Raw genomic sequence first — 19,905 nt, forward strand, 5'->3', positions numbered from 1 at the left:
AATACTGTTTGGCAAATTTACATTTGCACGTTTGGTTCTAGTTATAAACAAAATGCAGTTTATACCATTTCATTCTTTAATTGTATACCACTGAAATTAAGTTTTGTCCCTATTATTTAAATGTCTGGCTTACGAGGCCATATCTGTGACCGTTCTTAATTGACATCGCGACAAAATCCCAATATTCCACAGTAAATAAAGGCAGTGATTAAATAAAAAAACTAAATCCCACAGTAAACAAGTAGACAAACAGCGGGATTACATCCTCACGCGAAAGGCCGAAGCTCGTCGTGCTCTCGCGAGAGTACAGGCGGAAGAAGCAGATGGGGCTTCCTCGTTGGATGGTATGCACCGTTTTAGCTAGCATGACAGTATCGTGGGTGGAACATGAAAGTAATCGTTTGTTTATTTTTTAAGTATGTCGTGAAGGTCTGTATATGATGCCCGGCGTTACAGTTGATTAATTAGAAGTTTTCATGTGGTGCGACTTATTTTTATTAAGTGACCATCAACTGGCGTTGTTGCCAGCGACGACTTCTACTCATTTTTCCAGGGGTCATCGACAACTACACCCATTTCTCGTTTAGTGATAGTTTGAAAAAATGACAGGAGAAAAGATCCGCTCCCTCCGCAAGGACCATAAACCGGGCAAGGATGAGGATTTATTGGAGCCGGACGAAGAGGCTGCAACCGGGACGTTCACTTCGTCCACCAGGACTAATGGCAAAGGAAAAGCAACCAAGATCTTCAGCAACCATAAGATAATCAAGTCCACGTCCCAGCACAATAACCAACAGCATCAGTCCCAGATAAACGCCAACACTAACAGCATCAGCAATTCGGAAACTGTCGACGACAAAAATAAAAACCCGATTATTCGAACCGTCGACGATTTCCCGGTGCACGAGTGCGTGTTCGAAGGAGACGTGCGCCGACTATCATCCCTCATCCGCACTCAGAACATCGCCCAGAAAGATGTTCACGGTGAGTCGGCTGAGAGATGTGCATTAAACCCGCGATATCACCTCCCTTATGCTCTTATTTTCATCGGCTCTTATTTTACCCAACACTTGGGGGTCGGAAATCGTAGCCCAGCTGACCATTGAGTAACTTGACTTTGGCCTAGCCAGTTAAATGTTTCAGCGCCACTGTGCATCGAAACAGATCGATCATGTCTGTGAATGTTTGTGTATTTGCATTCATGTGTTCTTTACATGCATGAGTTGTTTTGTGAATAAGCACCCTAGAATGTCCCTACATGGGGAACCACACATGGACCTCGCCTTAGGGATTGGTGGGCAACAATGTTTACAATGCCTATAAAAAAGCTACTAAGGAGTGTGGGTGTGGGGGTGCGAGTGTGTGTGTGTGAGTGTGTGTGTGTTTGTGTGTGTATAAAAGCCAGATATTTACAGATAACGAGTGAAAAATGCACCTGTTCTTCAGTTTAAGAACTGTCAGTCATAATTGACATAAGCTCCTTAAATGTGTTGACATTCTCCAGGGATGGTACAGGTTCACTTTTTGACGTCTGCTCTGTTGTCATTTTGCTCTTTCCAAAGTGGCAGTGAACGAGGCTGCAGAGGCCATGCTAACACGCTCATGGCTTTTTGTGCTCTGTAGTCCTTAATTGTTTTCTTATATTTCTTTAATATTTAATGCAACAGTTCATTAGCTACCATGCTACTATACTAAATGTATCACGGTACATGAAGCAACGAGGCTTGTCTGATAGGCCAATTGGATACTCTAATTTTCTATTGTCCTCTTGACATTTTCAAAATTCATTGCCGTCTGTTTACGTGATAAAATGTTGATTGCTGAAACACAGCCTTCCTTTCCATGCTGGTGTTTGGCACTGTGTGATTAATGGTGTGGTTGTAAGTAGGAGATGGTGGTGTTCGGGTTCTTGGAGTAGTCATTCCTGCATCTTCTCTTCCTCAGGTAACACTCCTCTTCATCTGGCTGTCATGATGGGGCATAAAGGTAAGACTGAAGTTCCATGTGAATTTGGGACAGTTGACAGTTTCATGTGAATGTGGGACAGTTGACAGTTTCATGTGAATGTGGGACAGATGTTTGTACACTTTGCACTCTCTACTTTTGAGTAGCTAAAATAAATGCAAATAGACCAGCCGATCACTGTCAATGGGGCAAAATGAGTTTATCATGAAGATGTCCAACCCCGAATGAAATTAGTCAAGCTGTGGCGACATTGTGTTGAACTGGCACCTGAAGCTCAGAGGGCATTTTAAAGATGGAAATCAAACCAAGAAAATTAATGTCTAACTTTTCATGATTTTTCCATCTGTTGCTACTCTGGTTCATAAGTATGCAAACTGCTTTTGAAGCTCAAATGCAAAAGAAGTCATTGTTAAAACAGATGTTATAACTTCATTAGTTAAGAACAACTCTAATATCTATAAAGAATGTAGTGGCTTATTCCTGAAGCTTCCAAATAGTTTGGAAGTGGTGCACTTGTGTACTCTGAGAGCTCTTGCGTTTCCCTGAATGTATTATCCAGACAGGACTTCTGAATAAATAATGTACAGGTGCCTTATGAGTACATATCATCTTTTTAATTGAAGTAATAGATTGCAAGCTTTTAATGATTCATTAAAAAAACTTTTTAAATAATTGATTTGGTTAAAAAAGTGATGACAATAAAATAGATATTATTTAAATAACTCTAGTACATATTTAGCCATGAAAGATCTATTAAATTTCTTTTCAGTGACCTTCACATCAGATATATCCATTACTTAAAATATATGAGCGCCTTTTAATAATCCATTTCTCCAATTTACATATGTATGATTTACATTTTAGGCTAAAGGCAGACAGATAAGCAGTGCACTGCCGCCTCTGTTTGAATAGATTGAAAGTGTAATTCATCATTCTCACAAAAGGGGAGGAGGGCAGATGTTGCTGCTGAAACACACCCTCGTGCCCCATTCCACACACACACGCGGGGTTGGAGCTCCTGGTTGACTAGGCGAGACCTACCGTGACGCGGGTGGCCAGGTACTGGTCTGGTCATCCTGCTTGTGTCCTCTTTGCTGATGAGGCTTGAGCCGAGTGGGGCCCAGTTTCAGCCTGCGTGACCTGACGGGCAGGGCGAGCCTTTTGCTGAGGCAGTCTCTTTGTTACATAAAGTATTCCTGCTCATGTCATTAATACACAACTGAGGGTTAGGGGGGCGGGGTAACGGGTCAGGGTAGGGAAACGGGAGAGGACATGCTTACATCGCACTGCCGGATTGGCTGTCTCTGGTGGCTGTGTGGCAGTAGGATGCTTTGGCTTCAGTTGGTCAGTGGCCTTTCCAAATGCAGGATCTGATGTTTATACCCCACACTCACTTCACTGGGGCAAACGGGCATCTGTCGTACTACTGGGAAAATAAACTAATAATAATATAATAATAACAACAATAATATAATGTAATATAAATAATATTTCAGTTTTTAATCTTTACGAATCATTCTTAAGCAATTAATTAATCAGAAAACTAGAACTGAATTTAAAATAAACAAGGATCATTAAGGTTTTCTATGTGTGAAAGAAGCAAGTGTTTAATTTTCTTAGGATTGTAACCTGGTAACTTGTTAGTTACGATTTGGAAATGTAGTTATAGTTGACTTTTTTAAATACTAAGTAGTCACCTGAGGGATCTTTAGGAAGTTTTCACAGAAAGCTGTGGCATGAACATTGAATAATGGGGTTCATTTTCCATAAAAAATGTATATTGACATATCAGAAAGATACAATTCATGGACAAAAACAAACAAACCAAAGAACATTTTTGTATTGCATAGTTAACTACATAATATTACAGTTATCCTACCAAGCAGGTTTTTTTTATTACGCTATAGACATAAGTCTACATTAAAGACAACAGAAAGGGAACATACGTTTCAATATGTTTAATTAATTTATTTAATTCATTCTGTTCTTATTAAATACTAGTTCAGTTTGCTCACCAGTTATGCATAAAAATGGGGTAAACCATTATGTAGATAACCGAATGTAGATCAGGGTAAGTAGCAGTAGTTTCTTCGCACATGACGTCATTTCTCCTGGGAGAAGACTTTCTCCATCTGTAACGTAACAGACATTTCTAGGGTTCCACTCGGAGAGAGATAATATACATCAGGTCTCTATCAACTCATGAACTTTGGCTAAAATTAGAAGGGGCCTTTTCTGCATGTAATGTGTTGATTTTAAATAGGCCAAGCGTAGCCTGACAGACTTGAGTGGGAGTAATAAAGTCTGGATTGTTCAGAACCGCTAGAGTAATGATGTTCCTTTTGTTAAACAATTAACTAGTACAGCACAGTCAATTGTAGTGGGCTATGAGACATTCCTTGCTAACATCTACCCCTCCTTCTAATTTGTTACAGCCTGATCCCTCATGCTTGTCTTTCGAAGCAGTGTCTTAACTACCATTTTTTTGGGGTAGTTTAGTGTTTACTCTTTTGCTAATGAGCTGGGTTGATGGACCAGTGAAGAAGAAAGGAACCATCACTTCACCATTTTTTTTTCCAGAGGAAAGGACACAGTCTTGTGCAGGTTTAAAGAGGAACAAGTTTAAAAGATGACGAGGATATTTTTATTGCTTCCGAGGGAAGATTAAGCATTGTCATTGCCATAACCATCTCCCCTCCCCCGCTGAAATCACGGGTGTCGTGTTGTAGTTTGGTTACTGGGCGAGGGCTTCATTAGCTTCTTTGAGGCTGCGAAGTTGGACGTGTTCTCTGGGGAGGTGGAGACTTTAATACAAAATTAGAGCTGTTCCTTTGTGCCCATGGCATCAGAGTGATGTTAAATTAAGCTTCCTGGGCCTCTTTTTTTGTGTTTGAAACAGGGGAGTGTGCGTTCTGAACAAGACATTGATACCCTAGCAACGCGTGCAGTGGTTTAGAGTTTAAGGGTTGGTAAGGGCTTGGTGTGTGTAATAAAAGACTTTTGGAAATTTTTTCACAATTTTGGCATTGCGTGTGAATGGACTCACGTTGCCTAGCAGTTCAGGGGAGTTTAATCCTTTGATGAAGCACCACTTCCATCTTTCTGTGTTGTTTCCTAACGCAGCTTCTTTCTCCTTGTGACCCTCAGAATGCGCCCACCTTCTGCTAGCCCACAATGCACCAGTGAAAGTCAAAAACGCTCAGGGATGGAGTCCACTGGCAGAGGCCATCAGCTATGGAGACCGACAGATGAGTAAGTCAACCTCACTGTGCCGTGAGTGCAGAAGGACGGTTTTCTCAAACGTCCTCCATTTTGTTTAGAATCGTCTCTCCAGACGGCCACCAAGTGTTCGAACTCAATGAAGACGTGACCTTAACTCCGGTGACACTGCTGCAAATGATCTGTGTGTTCACTGATCTTAACATTTTGGCTAATTGCTTGTGGGGAGAGGAATTCCTTTTTGCCTTAAGATGAAAAGGAATTTTTTATTTTGTGTGTGTGTGTGTGTGTGTGTGTGTGTGTGTGTGTGTGTGTGTGTGTGTGTGTGTGTGTGTGTGTGTGTGTGTGTAAAATTACTTTGATCATACATCTTAGGCAAGCTTTATGGGCTTCTGTTTGCCACCCTGCGGTTTGCAGCAATAAAGGTTGAAGTGACACAATGATTTGAGCAGCCATCATTATTTTTTAGTCTCCAAAGTACTAAAAATGAGCGACTGGCATCCTGTCTGAATTGAAAGACTTTCAGCAGGTTTCCTTGTGCACAACGGCTGGACTGCTTTCCATATATACTGCCTGGTAAAACAATTTGTAACTGGCAGCTGAGTTGTTTTGTTTTCTAATGTATTGAGTTAAAACCAAAGCGCTAAAAACATGTAGCAGTACAAATAGCTTTTTCACTTTTTGTCACCAGTGGTCTGGATGCCAGATTCGGGAGACGGCCACTGGTTTCATGTCAGCATCCCCAGTGAAGTCACTGAACTGTGGTGGCTTTTCTTGGTAAAGTTCAGTGAAGGATCTGCCCTCCCTCGCCTCCAGCACGCTCCTGTAGTGCGCTGAGCTGCGAGAACATCGGGGGCCTTCACTTACATCTTGTGTGCATGGGCATGAATGAGTTCTTTCCTCCATGCTCCAGTGAAGATGGCAGTCTAGACCTGAGAGGTAGTGGGAGGACTTGTCACCTCTGTTTCTTTCTTTCTTGGCTCAGACTTGTGCGTCTTGGCCATGGTTTACCCGAAGCGAAAGCGTAAATGTGAATGCTAGCGTTAACGCCTCCCACGTTCCCTTCCAGCCAGGACCAGTGGAGATCACCCGCCTGTCCCCACCCCCATGCCCCTCTGTGACCCTCCTTTAATGTCTTGCTTGACTGCAGGTGTTTGGTTTTTTTCTCCTTCCCACGTGTCACCCCCAAAGCTGTCTGAGCTGTGGGTGGCGGCTATGCGGTCGGGGCGGACTTGGATTGGTTCGTGAGGTTTTCACCCAGCATCCCTGCACACTGCGGTTCAGGTTTTACTGCCTCTCCATTTTTTCTCTTTGCTTCTCTTATGCCATCCTTCTTTCTCCTCCATTCTCTACTCTGCCCATCCTAGCCGTTTCCCTTCACTTAAAGTCTTTGGAAACGCATTACAAAATTCCCCCCGATCAATAGAAGCACGTCTCAGACTACGGACTCTGATGGCAGTGCGGTTCTTTTAGGGTTCTTTACTTGTGGAATAGATTATTTCTTGTACCCCTGCACCTTAGTTTCTACAATGTCAACCTGTTCACACTGTCAGAGAAACAGCAGGGTGTGGGTATGGGATCATTTTAGGTGGTGAACTGCATTGGCATTAGAAATCTCAGCTTTACCGTTACTGTCTGTTAGTCATTATGATGGCATTAGAAGTGCAGGCCCATCTGAAGGGTCCACGCTGTTGTCTCCACACCGCTGCCTTCCCTTTATTTGCAGGGTGATTTTTGTGCTCAGTAATCCAAAGCATTAAGCAGCATTGCACCATGTATTCAAATAATCCTCGAGTTGACTGATTTAAGTGTTACAACCCGGTAAATGTTCAGTATCTCGCAAGAAAAGAGAGACACGAGGCATGGCAGCACACACACACACACACACACACACACACACACACACACACAAGCTCATTGTTACTGTGCTCTTTTAAATAAATGTAAATCTGTTTACATGCTTTCTGTAATTGTGTAAAATGTTTATAGATAGTTGGTCAGCGTTTGTCCAAAAGTTCAAATATGCCTGAGAACTTTATTGACCTTGTTTTTTGAACTAATAACAACATGTGGTCACACTGCTAATCCCTGTGCTCACTGGCTGCTTCTGCGTGGGTGTGAACATGCAGCTCTAGGGCCCTGAGACACGCGTAGTTGGACTGTGGTGATTCTCGTATGCAAGAGACACATCAGTGTGACGACCCACTGAAGACCCTAGTGCGTAAAGATAGTAAGTTCCCTGGGCAGGCCAGTTACAGTTTCCTGTTTCAGGTCCCTCTTGTGGGTAAGTGTAGAGACAGAGAGACAGCTGAGAGACAGGGGAGACAACACAGGTTCTAAAAAGGTTCACGATAAGAAATAACAACCCTTACGGTCAATATTGGCTGGGTAACGAGGAAACCGTGCATGCTGGGTAATCCCCATGTGCATCTTGCTTACCCCTGAGACAAATCTCTCCCTAGCTGCTGCGTTAAGCTTAATACAAATCTTGCTTTGAGCAAAAGGCAATTAGTGGTTTTCTGAGCTTTTCTTAACTCGCAGAGAAATCAACACGTGGCTCCGTTCTGGGACGGAAAGCCGGCTTTGATTGGACGCTGTTTGCTTGGCTGACCAGAAGTGTTTGTGGCAAACGCCGCTGAACTTTGGCTCGTCACCGGGCTTGAGTCATGTGAGGACACGCATGCCTGCAGTCATGCTTAGCTGCTCCACCAGCAGACGAGTGCGTGTCAGTGGTAGAAAGCTGGTCTGGAGGTGGAGTTTGTGTGAGACAATGAAGGCTGCCATTTCTGCAATGTCTGATTCCGCACAAGCCGCCGTCTTGGGCGGCTTTGCTATCATGATCTAGGCTGGTTCGTTGGAGGACGGCCCGTGTGGTCGTCTGACCTCCAAGCCAGGCTGAACCGGGCTGTCCCGTGAGCCCAGCTCGCATTCATACGGGGCCACCGTGCCATTTGCATCCCTGAGGTGGCGTTGGCTTCGGGCCTCTGGAAATGCAGGCCATGCAGAGTGATGGTTTTGATTGGCTAATCCTAATCACCAGGCAGAGTATTGCAGATGAGAATCAGCATGAAAACAGTTTTTTTCCCCTACCTCTTCTTTTGATTGCAACACAATGCAAGTAAGAGGAGCCCAAAACATGTTATGTAATATTGTTTGGGCTGACATGAAGACTCGTGTTGTAGTGTGCACCATTGGAGCGGACCGTGCCGCTGCATTCCCCAAGTTCCCAGCACAGCCTGCTGTTGCCTTGGTCCACGAGTTGTGATGCAATCAAAACGCCCGTCTTCCGCGTGAGCCACAGGGTGCAATTTCTCTGTCTACTGGTGCGGTGCACTGGCTGCAGCCAGTTTATTTATACACATATTTATTTAAAGACAGCATGCCGGCATTTCCGCTGGTCTCTCTCTCTCTCACTGGTCTCTCCCTCTCTTGCTGGTCTCTTTCTCGCTGGCTTCCCTCTCTTACGGGTCTCGCTCTCTTGCTAGTCTCTCGCTCGTATCTCTCTCTCTCTCTCTCGCTGGTCTTCCTCTTGCTGGTCTCCCTCTCTTGCTGGTGTCTCTCGCTGGTCTCCCTCTCTCTCTGGTCTCTTTCTCGCTGGTCTTTCTGTCTTGCTGGTCTCTCTCTCTTTCTGGTCTTCCTCTCTCGCTGGTCTCTCTCTCTCTCTTGCTGGTCTCCCTCACACTGCTCTCTGTCTCTCTCACTGCGGTGCTGAAAATGGCCAGTGCTTCCACAGCAGCTGCTGCTCTTCTGTCTCTCCATGGTCGTACGCTTTTTCAGACACCCACTCAAAATATCTGGACTTGCAGTAACGCACGCTATCTGCTGGATTTCCCTGAACACGCATGTGACTACAAACAAACGAGATAGGATTTTAGATAGGAATAATAATAAAAATAAAATCCTCAGCCACCAACTGTCAGCAGCAGTTATTAAATACACAATAATCTAAATGAGCTGTAGTGATTGCTATGTGCATCTTGCTTCTGGTACCATGTTTGGCATAGATGTCAACCGTCAAAACGAGTCTGACTGAAGTCTGACCAGAATCCATGCAACCACAGTCAGGAGATTTTAGCCAGAGTTCTGTTAAGGAAGTCCTGCAAATGTCATCATTATATTGTCATCATGTTGTTGCTGACAGGTAAAGGATTCGATAACTGGTAGAGATTCCTGTCCAGTGTCTGTAAAATTCAAGACTGAGAAACTTGTTCTGATCAGTCTGGACTCTCAGTGGGCTCATTCCCATCCTGGCACTGTTGATGAAGGGCAGAGCCTCTTTATGGGGATCGATGAAGCTCCTCACTGTACCAGCTTGCAAACAGATGCACAGGCATTGATCCACCTGTAGCTATAAACCACAGACCTTTGGCTTCCCAAGCTACTTTCCCTTGAAGTAAAATGTTTCTTCTTGGACGCACACATGGGCCCATATAGATTCAGCTGGTCGACTCCATGCTTTCTTCTGCCCTGCGTTTCAGTCCCACTTGCTTGCTTGTGGTGATGTTCCTGTCGATTCCTCCTCTACTGTTTGCCGCCTCTGTGTTGTGTGTATGATCTATATTTGTAATTTGAGCCGCACATTAATTTGCTGGTTAAGCCTGCATTATTTCCATTCCTGTAACATTAGCAGCCTTCGCCTAGTGCTAACTCTGGTTCATGTGTTCATTACCTCTAGATTAGATTACACTAATCCTCTGTTATTCGGTTTATCATATAAAACTTTCCTCTCCCTCCAGCGCTCGCTGCAGCTAGCCGTCCCTGCTAGGGAATCTGTACATGTCACTCCTCTCAACATCTGCACTGGTTGCCTGTAGTCAAATGTAACCAATTCAAAATCTTCTTAACTTTTACACCACTTCACGGCCTTGCGTCCTCATGTATTGCAGACCTCCTCCATCCATATCCTCCATCTCCACCCATATCCTCCATCTCGGCTCCATCTCCACCTTTACAGCTCAAAACATCTCTCTCTTCACAGCACCATCATTCCTGATTATCTTTACATATTTACCCTGTAAATCATCTTTAAGCTCTGTGAAAGGCACCATATACATCCAAAATAATATTATCATTATTACTATTGTTATTATTATTACTTGTATGCATACATCTTGGTCGTATCTTTCTTTAGTTCTGGATTATGATGTTTTAAACACTAGAATTCCACAGAATTAGGGCAGAATATATAACACTAAGAAACATAAAGGCTAATGAACGTCCATGTTGTCTAGCTTGCTGATGTAATTATCGTAACCGTTTGACTCTGGAGTATCTGGCCCGCACATAAATCACATTTGCTTGTAACTGTTGGCTCAGTTTTGAATATGTCAGCAGGAGCACTAAGTGACCAAAAACGAAAGTGCGACTGCCGGTTGCTTTCTGCTTTGGGTCAGATCAAGGGAGCTGAACTGGAGGGGAGACCTCACTCTTGAACTATAATCACCACTAACTCCCCAGCCTTGATGGGTATGTGGGAGGGCCTGCTGAGCTCGGTGCTAGGGTCCTGTCTCACTTGAGCACATGTGTCTCACTCGAGTCTTTTTTTCCTCTCACGTCAGGCCATTTCTTTCCCCCTCACTTGAGCCTGTCCCTTTGTCTCACGTGAACACGTGCCTTCGCCTTTGTGTGTCTACAGTCACAGCACTGCTACGGAAGCTGAAACAGCAGTCCAGAGAGAGCGTGGAGGACAAGAGGCCCCGTCTACTCAAAGCCCTTAAAGAGGTAACCACCCGTCACTCAAATCACTCAAACCACTCAAACCCAGTGTCTGCTCAAAGCCCTTAAAGAGGTAACCACCCATCACTCAAATCACTCAACCCCAGTGTCTGCTCAAGCCCTTAAAGAGGTAACCACCCATCACTCAAATCACTCAACCCCAGTGTCTGCTCAAAGCCCTTAAAGAGGTAACCACCAATCACTCAAATCACTCAACCCTGCAGGTTGACTCTAGGTGCTAGTCAGGTTGGCCACCCTTAAAGGGTGTGGGCTTGCTTGTCTACAGGCATGCAGCTTCAGCAGGTTTGTCTTGACCAACCTGTGATCGAAGATCATGCACACACACACACACACACACACACACACACACACACACACACACACACACACACACACACACACACACACACACATGCATACACTGTTTTTCTTTCTCTCTAGCACTGTCACCCTCTCTCAGCCCCTTTCTATCCTGCCCACTCACGGACACAAACACTCAAACACACACGGATGAGTCTGTGCTCCCTAGGCGCTCTTGGCCCAAAACCCACTCGGCATGCGGGCAGAAAGGCCACGCCCCCTGGGAGAGTCCTCGCAGAACGAACAGCCCAGAGGCAGGAAGTGACCAGTGTTTGTTAGGTGTGCGGGCTACGTTTAGTATGCTGGACGCCTGGTGTGCATTTGGCCCGATTTGAGCCGCAGGACAATGTTGACCTTCCCTGAGCCGGTCTGAGCACTAGCACACACAGGACAGACGGCAGCCTTGTCAGTTAGCATCTGCTGTCTGCATGCCATGGTGACTGGGACCTTGTGAAGGTCAACCATGTTTATTCCATCAGCAAGAGAAGCGGCTGGGGTTAATTTGATGACAAAATTGCGACTTCTCTCCCTTTCAGGATTATCCATATAGCATTTTAGCAATGCATTATATCTTCTAGGTTAAATCCTGGTTCTTTATTTCTACCTAATCACCAGGTCATTTGAACCAGGGTATAATCACCAGGGTTTTTTTGGGTTGGGGGTCCAAATATTAAATGAACAAAACAAAAACACACTGCCTATATGCAGGGCCGACACACTGTTTTTAAATGCGTTCATTTCGTGTAGCTCTTCACAGTAAAACCCTGTTTTACTTTTCAGCTTGGAGACTTCTACCTGGAACTTCACTGGGATTTTCAAAGCTGGGGTAAGTTCCTCTTTATTTATGGGCTCCCGCATCTTAGACGGTGTCCCTGTTTAAAGAAACCCACATAATAACAGCATTCCATATATAGCTGTGTGGCATCCTGGAGTATGAAGGGTGGCTATGGCCCAGAAGATGGTGGTCTGGTGGAACAGCAGCTAGCTGTTATTAGTTGATGAAAGTACAGTGTCACAGAGGGGGATTACATCTGCTGGAAAGAGGCAGAATAGATAGAAGGGTTTCTGGGAAAGAGAAGATGCACTGATGAGCCAGCTGCTATGGGGGAGTGGCCTCGCTCAGGGGGAGTGGTTAGCAGAGCCTCGTTCTGGGGGAGTGACCTCACCCAGGGGGAGTGGTTAGTAGAGCCTCACTGGGGGGAGTGGCCTCGCTCAGGAGTGTTTAGAGGGGTTAGCAGAGCCTCGCTCTAGGGGAGTGGCCTTGCTCAGAGGGAGTGGTTAGCAGAGCCTCACTCTAGTGGTCAACCACAGTTTTTCATATAGCCTACTCTCATATTTCTGTCATGTTTTTATACATTGCCTTTTTTTATCAATCTATGCATGTTCTGATGTGTAACAGTTGTAGTGAAACTAATCTTTCTGTCCTCCATGTATTATTGAAAGGAGAAATGGTGTCTGCTCTTTGACTAAAGGGGTTCTTTATCTCTCCTCCCATTAGTGCCTTTACTGTCTAGAATTTTGCCCTCCGATGCCTGCAAGATCTACAAGCAGGGGATAAATATCAGGTATGTTTCATTTGGCAGAAGAGTGGTGTTTGGCTCTGTGACTAAGAGGAACTGCTTTGCATGTAAGTGAAATGGTGTTTGGCTTTGCAAGAAAGAGATTGATGTTTTTGTTTCTTTGCTGATCGTTTTGAAGACATCGAAGCTCATTTCTTCCTTCTGCTGTCAGACTATACAACCAGCACTGCCCCAAATTATAAACAGAGGACTGTAATTTGTAAATAATGTACACAATTTTCTTTTTTCGTAACCCATTATAATTTATCGGAACTTGTGCAATATTCTTTAAACTGCGAAGTTTAACTCCTTTTTGCATGCTCTCTAAGCTGCTGTAACACCACAATTTCCCCATGTGGGATAATAAAAGGCTATCTTATCTTATCTTAAAAGTGGACCTTTTTGTGTATTATAAAATTCCTTCAGGGTATCTTAACGCTTATGAGGAGACATCTAGATTTGGATAGATCGGGAGGGCCTCTTTTGGCCTGTTATGGTCGACACAGTTAATGGGCATAGGCAGCTCTGCCAGTAGTGACCAGAGTTATGAGCTTCTCTACGGCAGGTGCTTCCTGAGTGAATCATGAGGGCAGTCTGATGTTATAAAAGCCTCAGTGATGGCATTCGTCAGCATTAGTGAAGATGGGACCAGGAGGATGCCAGCGGCTGGAGCCAGCGGCCTCACACACACACTCCAGCTGTCCGGGTCCCACCACCGTCTGACCAATCAGCAGCAGGGGTCGCTGGAGTGTCACGCCGCAGCATATGCGGGAGTGGGCAGGGCTAGGAAATTGCTGGTCCTGATGTTCCTCTTCAAATGGCGGCGTGGGCATGTGCCCTGCTTGGGTGGGATGGTTCTGTGGGCCTCGCCCCTCCTTGGCCTGCTAACGGCAGCAAGCAGTAAATGAAGCGCAAAGAGCGTCCCGTTCCATCCGATCCATCCGGATCGCTAGCAACACATTTTTGCAAGTCCCGCATGTCTGTACCTAGCAGAACAATCAAGCCTCAAAGTTTCCTTGACGCACTGACTGGCGTTTCCTCTGTGCCATTTTGTCTGCTTCTGAGAGTCTCAGAGGGAATGTGAGAGTTCTGTGCATAATGTGACACAAAATATATTCCAGGCTTCTAGGGTATCGGATGCACTCCTACCCACTCCACGTAGCCATCAGATCTCCCTGGAATGTATTCGTGCGCGGCGTTTTTGAGACGCAGAGAGAGCAGACGGGATGTTGGGGGAAGGTGTTTTGATTTTGTATGGGAGATTGGGCGACGCTTCTGAACACGTCGTGCTTTTTCTCGCCCAGTTTCTTTATTGTTGTTCAGTACGTTCTCTCTTTTGTCTCGATTTACGGCAGAGGTGGAGGTCACACAAAACATTCTGATTGTCTTTCCTTCCGTGTTCCTTTGTGAGACGCCATATTCCTAACTTATTCCCAACTAGCTGTTGTAATTTGGTGTTTAACAGGTTTTCTCACTTTCTTTCATGTCCTGCTTCTCCCTCTCCTGCTGTCTCCGTCTGTGTGTCTGTCTCTCTCTCCTGCTGTCTCCTGTGTGTCTGTCTCCCTCTCCTGCTGTATCCGTCTGTGTGTCTGTCTCCCTCTCCTGCTGTCTCCTTCTGTGTCGTGTCTGTATCAGGTTGGACACTACACTCATCGACTTCACCGATATGAAATGTCAGAGAGGAGACTTGAGCTTCATCTTCAACGGAGATGCCATCCCCTCCGAATCCTTCGTGGTGCTGGACAACGAACAGAAGGTGTACCAGCGAATACACCATGAGGTGATCACGGCGCCCCCTGTCCTCAGCACTGCGCCCTTTGACCCCAGCACAGTTCCTCCTGTCTCCAACCCTCCAGCGGACACTGGCACTATGGCCCTAACACCGATGCTTTTCGATGCTTTAGGAGTCGGAGATGGAGACAGAGGAGGAGGTGGACATCCTGATGAGCAGCGATATCTACTCGGCCACCCTCTCCACAAAGTCCATCACCTTCTCCCGAGCACAGACAGGGTGGCTCTTTCGTGAGGACAAAACCGTGAGTCTCCCTCAGGCTGGTTTAACACAGAGACAGACCTCTGTCTCGAGGCTTGATTTCGGGACGGTGGTTTTCGTGTTTGTTTTGGATGCGTTCGTAGTGTGTGACGAAGGAAGTCGACCACCGCAGCTCACCACTCACCACCGTTTCCCTACAGGAGCGTGTTGGCAATTTCCTGGCCGATTTCTACCTGGTCAACGGCCTGGTCCTGGAGTCCAGGAAGCGGAGGGAGCACCTGAGTGAGGAGGACATTCTGAGGAACAAGGCCATCATGGAGAGCCTCAGCAAAGGCGGGAACATCATCGAGCAGAACTTCGAAGTGAGTCAGCGCTCCTCCGTGCCGTTACCGTGGTTTCACAGCGTGAGCCGATGCCACGGAACCCGCACGTGGTTTCCGCCTCCTTGTCTTATGGCCCGATGGAGCCGACTCTTACGAAGTGTCAGGGTGAAAACGGTGGGGGGACAAACAATGGCCAGACTGCTTCTTGCCGAGTAATTTGAAGATCAGCGCGTCTGTGGAGACTTAGCTAGGCACCTCTTCAAAGTGAAATCTGAGGAGACGGGGAGGAGGTGGTGCTAGGAGACGGGGAGGGAGTGGTGCTAGGAGACGGGGAGGAGGTGGTGCTAGGAGACGGGGAGGAGGTGGTGCTAGGAGACGGGGAGGAGGTGGAGCTAGGAGACGGGGAGGAGGTGGAGCTAGGAGACGGGGAGAAGGTGGTGCTAGGAGACGGGGAGAAGGTGGTGCTAGGAGACGGAGAAGGTGGTGCTAGGAGACGGGGAGGAGGTGGAGCTAGGAGACGGGGAGGAGGTGGTGCTAGGAGACGGGGAGGAGGTGGTGCTAGGAGACTGGGAGGAGGTGGTGCTAGGAGACGGGGAGAAGGTGGTGCTAGGAGACGGGGAGGAGGTGGTGCTAGGAGACGGGGAGGAGGTGGTGCTAGGAGACGGGGAGGAGGTGGTGCTAGGAAGCTCGGCTGCTCTGTCAGGATCAGGAAGCCGTGGTCTTCATTCTCGAACCCTCGGGTTGCTGATAAAGGCTTCAACCAAGCCACGCTTTCTTCTGCACCTGTGGGTGTCGTCGTCCTAAGCATCACGCCTCCTTTGGGCAGAGGGTACCTGAAGGCACAATGTTGATTTCCTGTGGTTGGTATTGAAGCTTGTATAATACAATGGCATCAACTGACACGTTAATGAAGGGATGAATGGTGTGCAGTGTCTGAAGCTCCCGACTGTAAAGGTCGAACATGCGTGCGTGTCGAACACACCAGTGTCAAATACAAGAAGGGGAAAGAAAGGATGTAGACTGGTGACATAATTGTTGCATTTTTCCATGAGATTGGTGCTTTGTGTTTAAGAAGGGAAAGACGAGCTGAACGTTCAACACTGGGATCTGGGTTAATAGCGGCGGTGCAGATCAGAGCAGCCTCGTCACCGATCTTCAGACTGATCCCTATTTTTGGAGCTTGGAGTGACAGAGATGTGGAGGTGGTGGGATGGGCTCCCTGGTGATCCTGAGATCTTACACAGCTCTTGCTCATCATTAAAATAGAAGACCTGCGTCCACACTTGAATCAGGCCCCGCCTCTTCCTGCTCCGCCTGGGGGTTTATTGTGAATTGTACTGTAATACTGTAAGAGTCATGTTGTTGTTATTTAAATTAGATTTTATTGTAATGCTGTTACTTTTTAATGTTTTATCATACCACTTGAAATAAAGTTTTTAAAGTTTTTAAAGGTTTTTGGAAGCATTTTGGAATGGAATTCTAAAATCAGATAATCAGAAGTTTATGCTAGAAGATGTACTATTCAACATTAAATTTAAGTCAGCTTCCTAATCAATTTATAAAAAGCAATTCAGTCTCTGTTCATTTCCAGTATTATTCCAGTATATTGGCTTTCAAAATAACATTTGGGTAACTGACAGGAGTGGTAGTAGAGCACAGAACCTGATACAATCAGCTAAGAGCAACCAGCTACCACTTTAATTTAGACATTTCCATCTCGCTTTGCTAACATGAGCTAGCTAGGTTCAGCATCACAGAGTTACACTGTTTCTAATGCCTCCCTGGACACAATCTGCTTAAAGTGAATGTAAAAACCTGAATGAACTGAGAGATCAAGGCCTTTTTGCTTCATATAATGTATCCTCAATTATGAAATTCGTTTTTGTGTTTTGCACTGCTCCTTGACGACCCTTCAAGTGTATTTTTGTGTTTCATTTATTTTTATTCATGTTTATTAATGTGAAGGTCTGAGTTTTGATTTGACGTCTCGCATGGCACTGGAGTGGCGTGGGTCTAATTGATTTTAACTGATATTGTTTATATATGGTTTATATATGGTTTATATATGGTTTCGGCTAGTGATGGTGGTGTGAAGCTGAGAATGTGACTACTGTAACGTAAACACCTTTGGCAAATGTAAACACACCTTCTGAGTCATATACTCAACATATGATTTACTAACTTCAATAGTATTATTTTGTCTTGTGCGCGCACACACACACACACACACACACACACACACACACATACACACACCCTCTCCTTATCTTTGTCCCTCTCACTGTTTTTCTGTTCATCCACTGTAGCCGGCGAGACGACAGTCCTTGACCGCGCCCGTTCCCAGCTCCATTTCCTGGGAGGAGTACATCACAGCTGAGGCTGGGAAGTGAGTAGAGACACCCGTCCTTAAACTGGGAAGTGAGTAGAGACACCTGTCCTTAAACTGGGAAGTGAGTAGAGACACCTGTCCTTAAACTGGGAAGTGAGTAGAGACACCCGTCCTTATATGTTGGCGAAGCTGTTACTATCACGCCAACACACAGCTCAGCCATGAGATCGCGGTTCCTGGTTCGTGGACGTGAAGGAGCTGCTGGGTGTTCTGATGATCTCGAGAACTTTCCTAGGCACCACACTCTGCGTTTTCACTTCGTTTGTCGCTCCCCATTTGTTCCTTCGCATGTCAGAAACGAGAATTACTTTTTTTAACAGCCACCCATGACCTGTGGATCCAGTGGATATTTTTCTGTTGCTCACAGGTTTTTTGGTTTTTCTGTTGATCAGGGCACCCCACCTCGGAAGGGAGCTCGTTTGCAAAGAGAATAAGAAGAATTTCAAAGCGACTGTAGCCATGAGTCAAGACTTCCCTCTGGGCATTGAGTCGTAAGTAGCCCTGTCCTTTCAATTAAAAAAACAACTGATGAAAAGAAGCTCTCGAAAATAAATAAATAAATACACAAATAAACGATTATCCAGCAGTTCTAATAAGCGTTGGTGGTAGTCACACTCACCCTGTCCCACTGTAGCCACCAGCACGGCCCACATTTACCCAAATGTATCACATGTAAAGAAGTGGAGTTTTTTGATGTTTTGCTGTTTGCTGGTAAGGTTTCAGCAGATACACGAGTTCAACAGCAGACAATGTCAATCTCTGATCTCTCTGTTCCCAGATTATTAAATGTTCTGGAAGTGATTGCTCCCTTCAAGCACTTCAATAAACTCAGAGAATTCGTTCAGATGAAACTGCCGCCAGGCTTTCCAGTGAAATTGGGTAAGACGAGGCCGAGTTCCTGTACTCATACTTTTTGGTTTGGTTAAGGAGTTCTTTGTTTGCAGTTTTGTTGATTTCTAAACCACCTGAAAGGCCCTTTCTGCTGGACTTTTTCAGACATCCCTGTGTTTCCCACCATCACGGCAACTGTGACTTTTCAGGAGTTCCGCTATGATGAATTTGAGGAGTCCATTTTTACCATCCCCAACGACTACAAAGAGGATCCCAGCCGCTTCCCAGACCTCTGACCTCTCTCTCTCTCCCTCTCTACATCTCTCCCTCTTTCTCTCCCTGTCTGTCTCCTTACCAAACCCCCCCCCCCCCTCATTTCTGTGTCCTTTCCGTGTCGTCCTCTAACAAGCCAGATCAATATTCTCCAAGGGGAACAACGAATATCCAACTTAAATGAGCTCTGCTATGAGCCTCATCTCTATGGATCAAAGTGTCACGCTGGGCTTTATAAACGCAGACACAATGAATTTCCTGCCGAAAAAGACTGCGATTATTGGCCTAAAGGGATCGCGGCAGGCAGCCGTGTGGTACCACTCTGAGGGAACGCCGTGTCTGAAACTTACGTGTGTGTGGACGAGAGCCTACCACCGCTCCACCCGTGTAGCCAGGAGCGTGAACTGGCGGGTGGAGCCCCGTCATAATGCACTACACCGCAAAGCACTGGGTGGCGTTCCACACGCTCCGAACACCAGACACTCCAGTGTGGCTCAACACACACGATCCATAACGCATTGGAAACACAACAATCGTGAAGATGGGTATCAGCCCGGTCTGCTTTTTAACTCCTCACATGGCAGGAAACGTGGCATTATAAGTTGTGTATTTATGTAAGCCTTGTTTTCATATACCTTTGTAAAAAACAAAAAACACACACAAACAAAAAAAAAAAACCCTGTTACAAAATTGTACTCTTCACTAAATGAAAATAGGTGTGTCCTTACAAGGGTGGAGGATAAAATTACCTGTGTATGTTTTGCTTTGTATGAAAACTGTCAAACAATATAACCGGTCTGTTCTTTCTACAAATGTACATACCTCTGTTTGGAGTTTGTTAGTAAGAGCCCGGAAAAGCGTTCGTACGAGGGCTTCGGAGGCACTGACGGCTTCCCCGTTTACGCTAAGCTTCACACGGAATTATTCCATCATACCCTGTGGTCAATTCTTCTGTTTCATGCTTGACTGCATGGGACCACCCCATCTCCCAGACGGGCACACGCCTCTTTACGACCCCTACGCCCGGCTCGGGGATGTGGGGGTGCACGTGGGAGTGCCCTCTTGTTGCATTTGCTCCAGGAGCAGACCCTCATTTGTAAATGCAGTGTATGATTTCAGATCAACTTATATAGTTTTGTTTAGACCTCTTAGTAGCTGGACTTCAATCTCTGGGTGCAAGTGCATTGTTTATTTCGGACATAAACACTTTCAAGTTTAGAGTTTTGACGCCTGTACTGACAGATATTTGTTAAGGTCGTAGCTGTTTTTAAAAAAAGA

General features: G+C 45.7%; 1 protein-coding gene across 1 annotated transcript; it reads left to right on the forward strand.

The window, feature by feature from the left end:
- Nucleotides 1-302: 302 nt before the first annotated feature.
- On the forward strand, nt 303-19,357 carry ankrd13c (ankyrin repeat domain 13C). Its single transcript, XM_077023482.1, has 13 exons — nt 303-984; nt 1,945-1,986; nt 5,113-5,217; nt 10,820-10,905; nt 12,040-12,085; nt 12,758-12,824; nt 14,454-14,598; nt 14,723-14,854; nt 15,012-15,173; nt 17,441-17,520; nt 17,916-18,014; nt 18,302-18,402; nt 18,520-19,357. The coding sequence occupies exons 1-13, from the start codon at nt 603-605 to the stop codon at nt 18,648-18,650; spliced, it is 1,578 nt and encodes a 525-aa protein (XP_076879597.1). The 5' UTR covers nt 303-602; the 3' UTR covers nt 18,651-19,357.
- The last annotated feature ends 548 nt before the right edge of the window (nt 19,358-19,905 follow it).

Source organism: Brachyhypopomus gauderio, chromosome 12 (assembly GCF_052324685.1).
Source record: "Brachyhypopomus gauderio isolate BG-103 chromosome 12, BGAUD_0.2, whole genome shotgun sequence".
Lineage (NCBI taxonomy): Eukaryota > Metazoa > Chordata > Actinopteri > Gymnotiformes > Hypopomidae > Brachyhypopomus > Brachyhypopomus gauderio.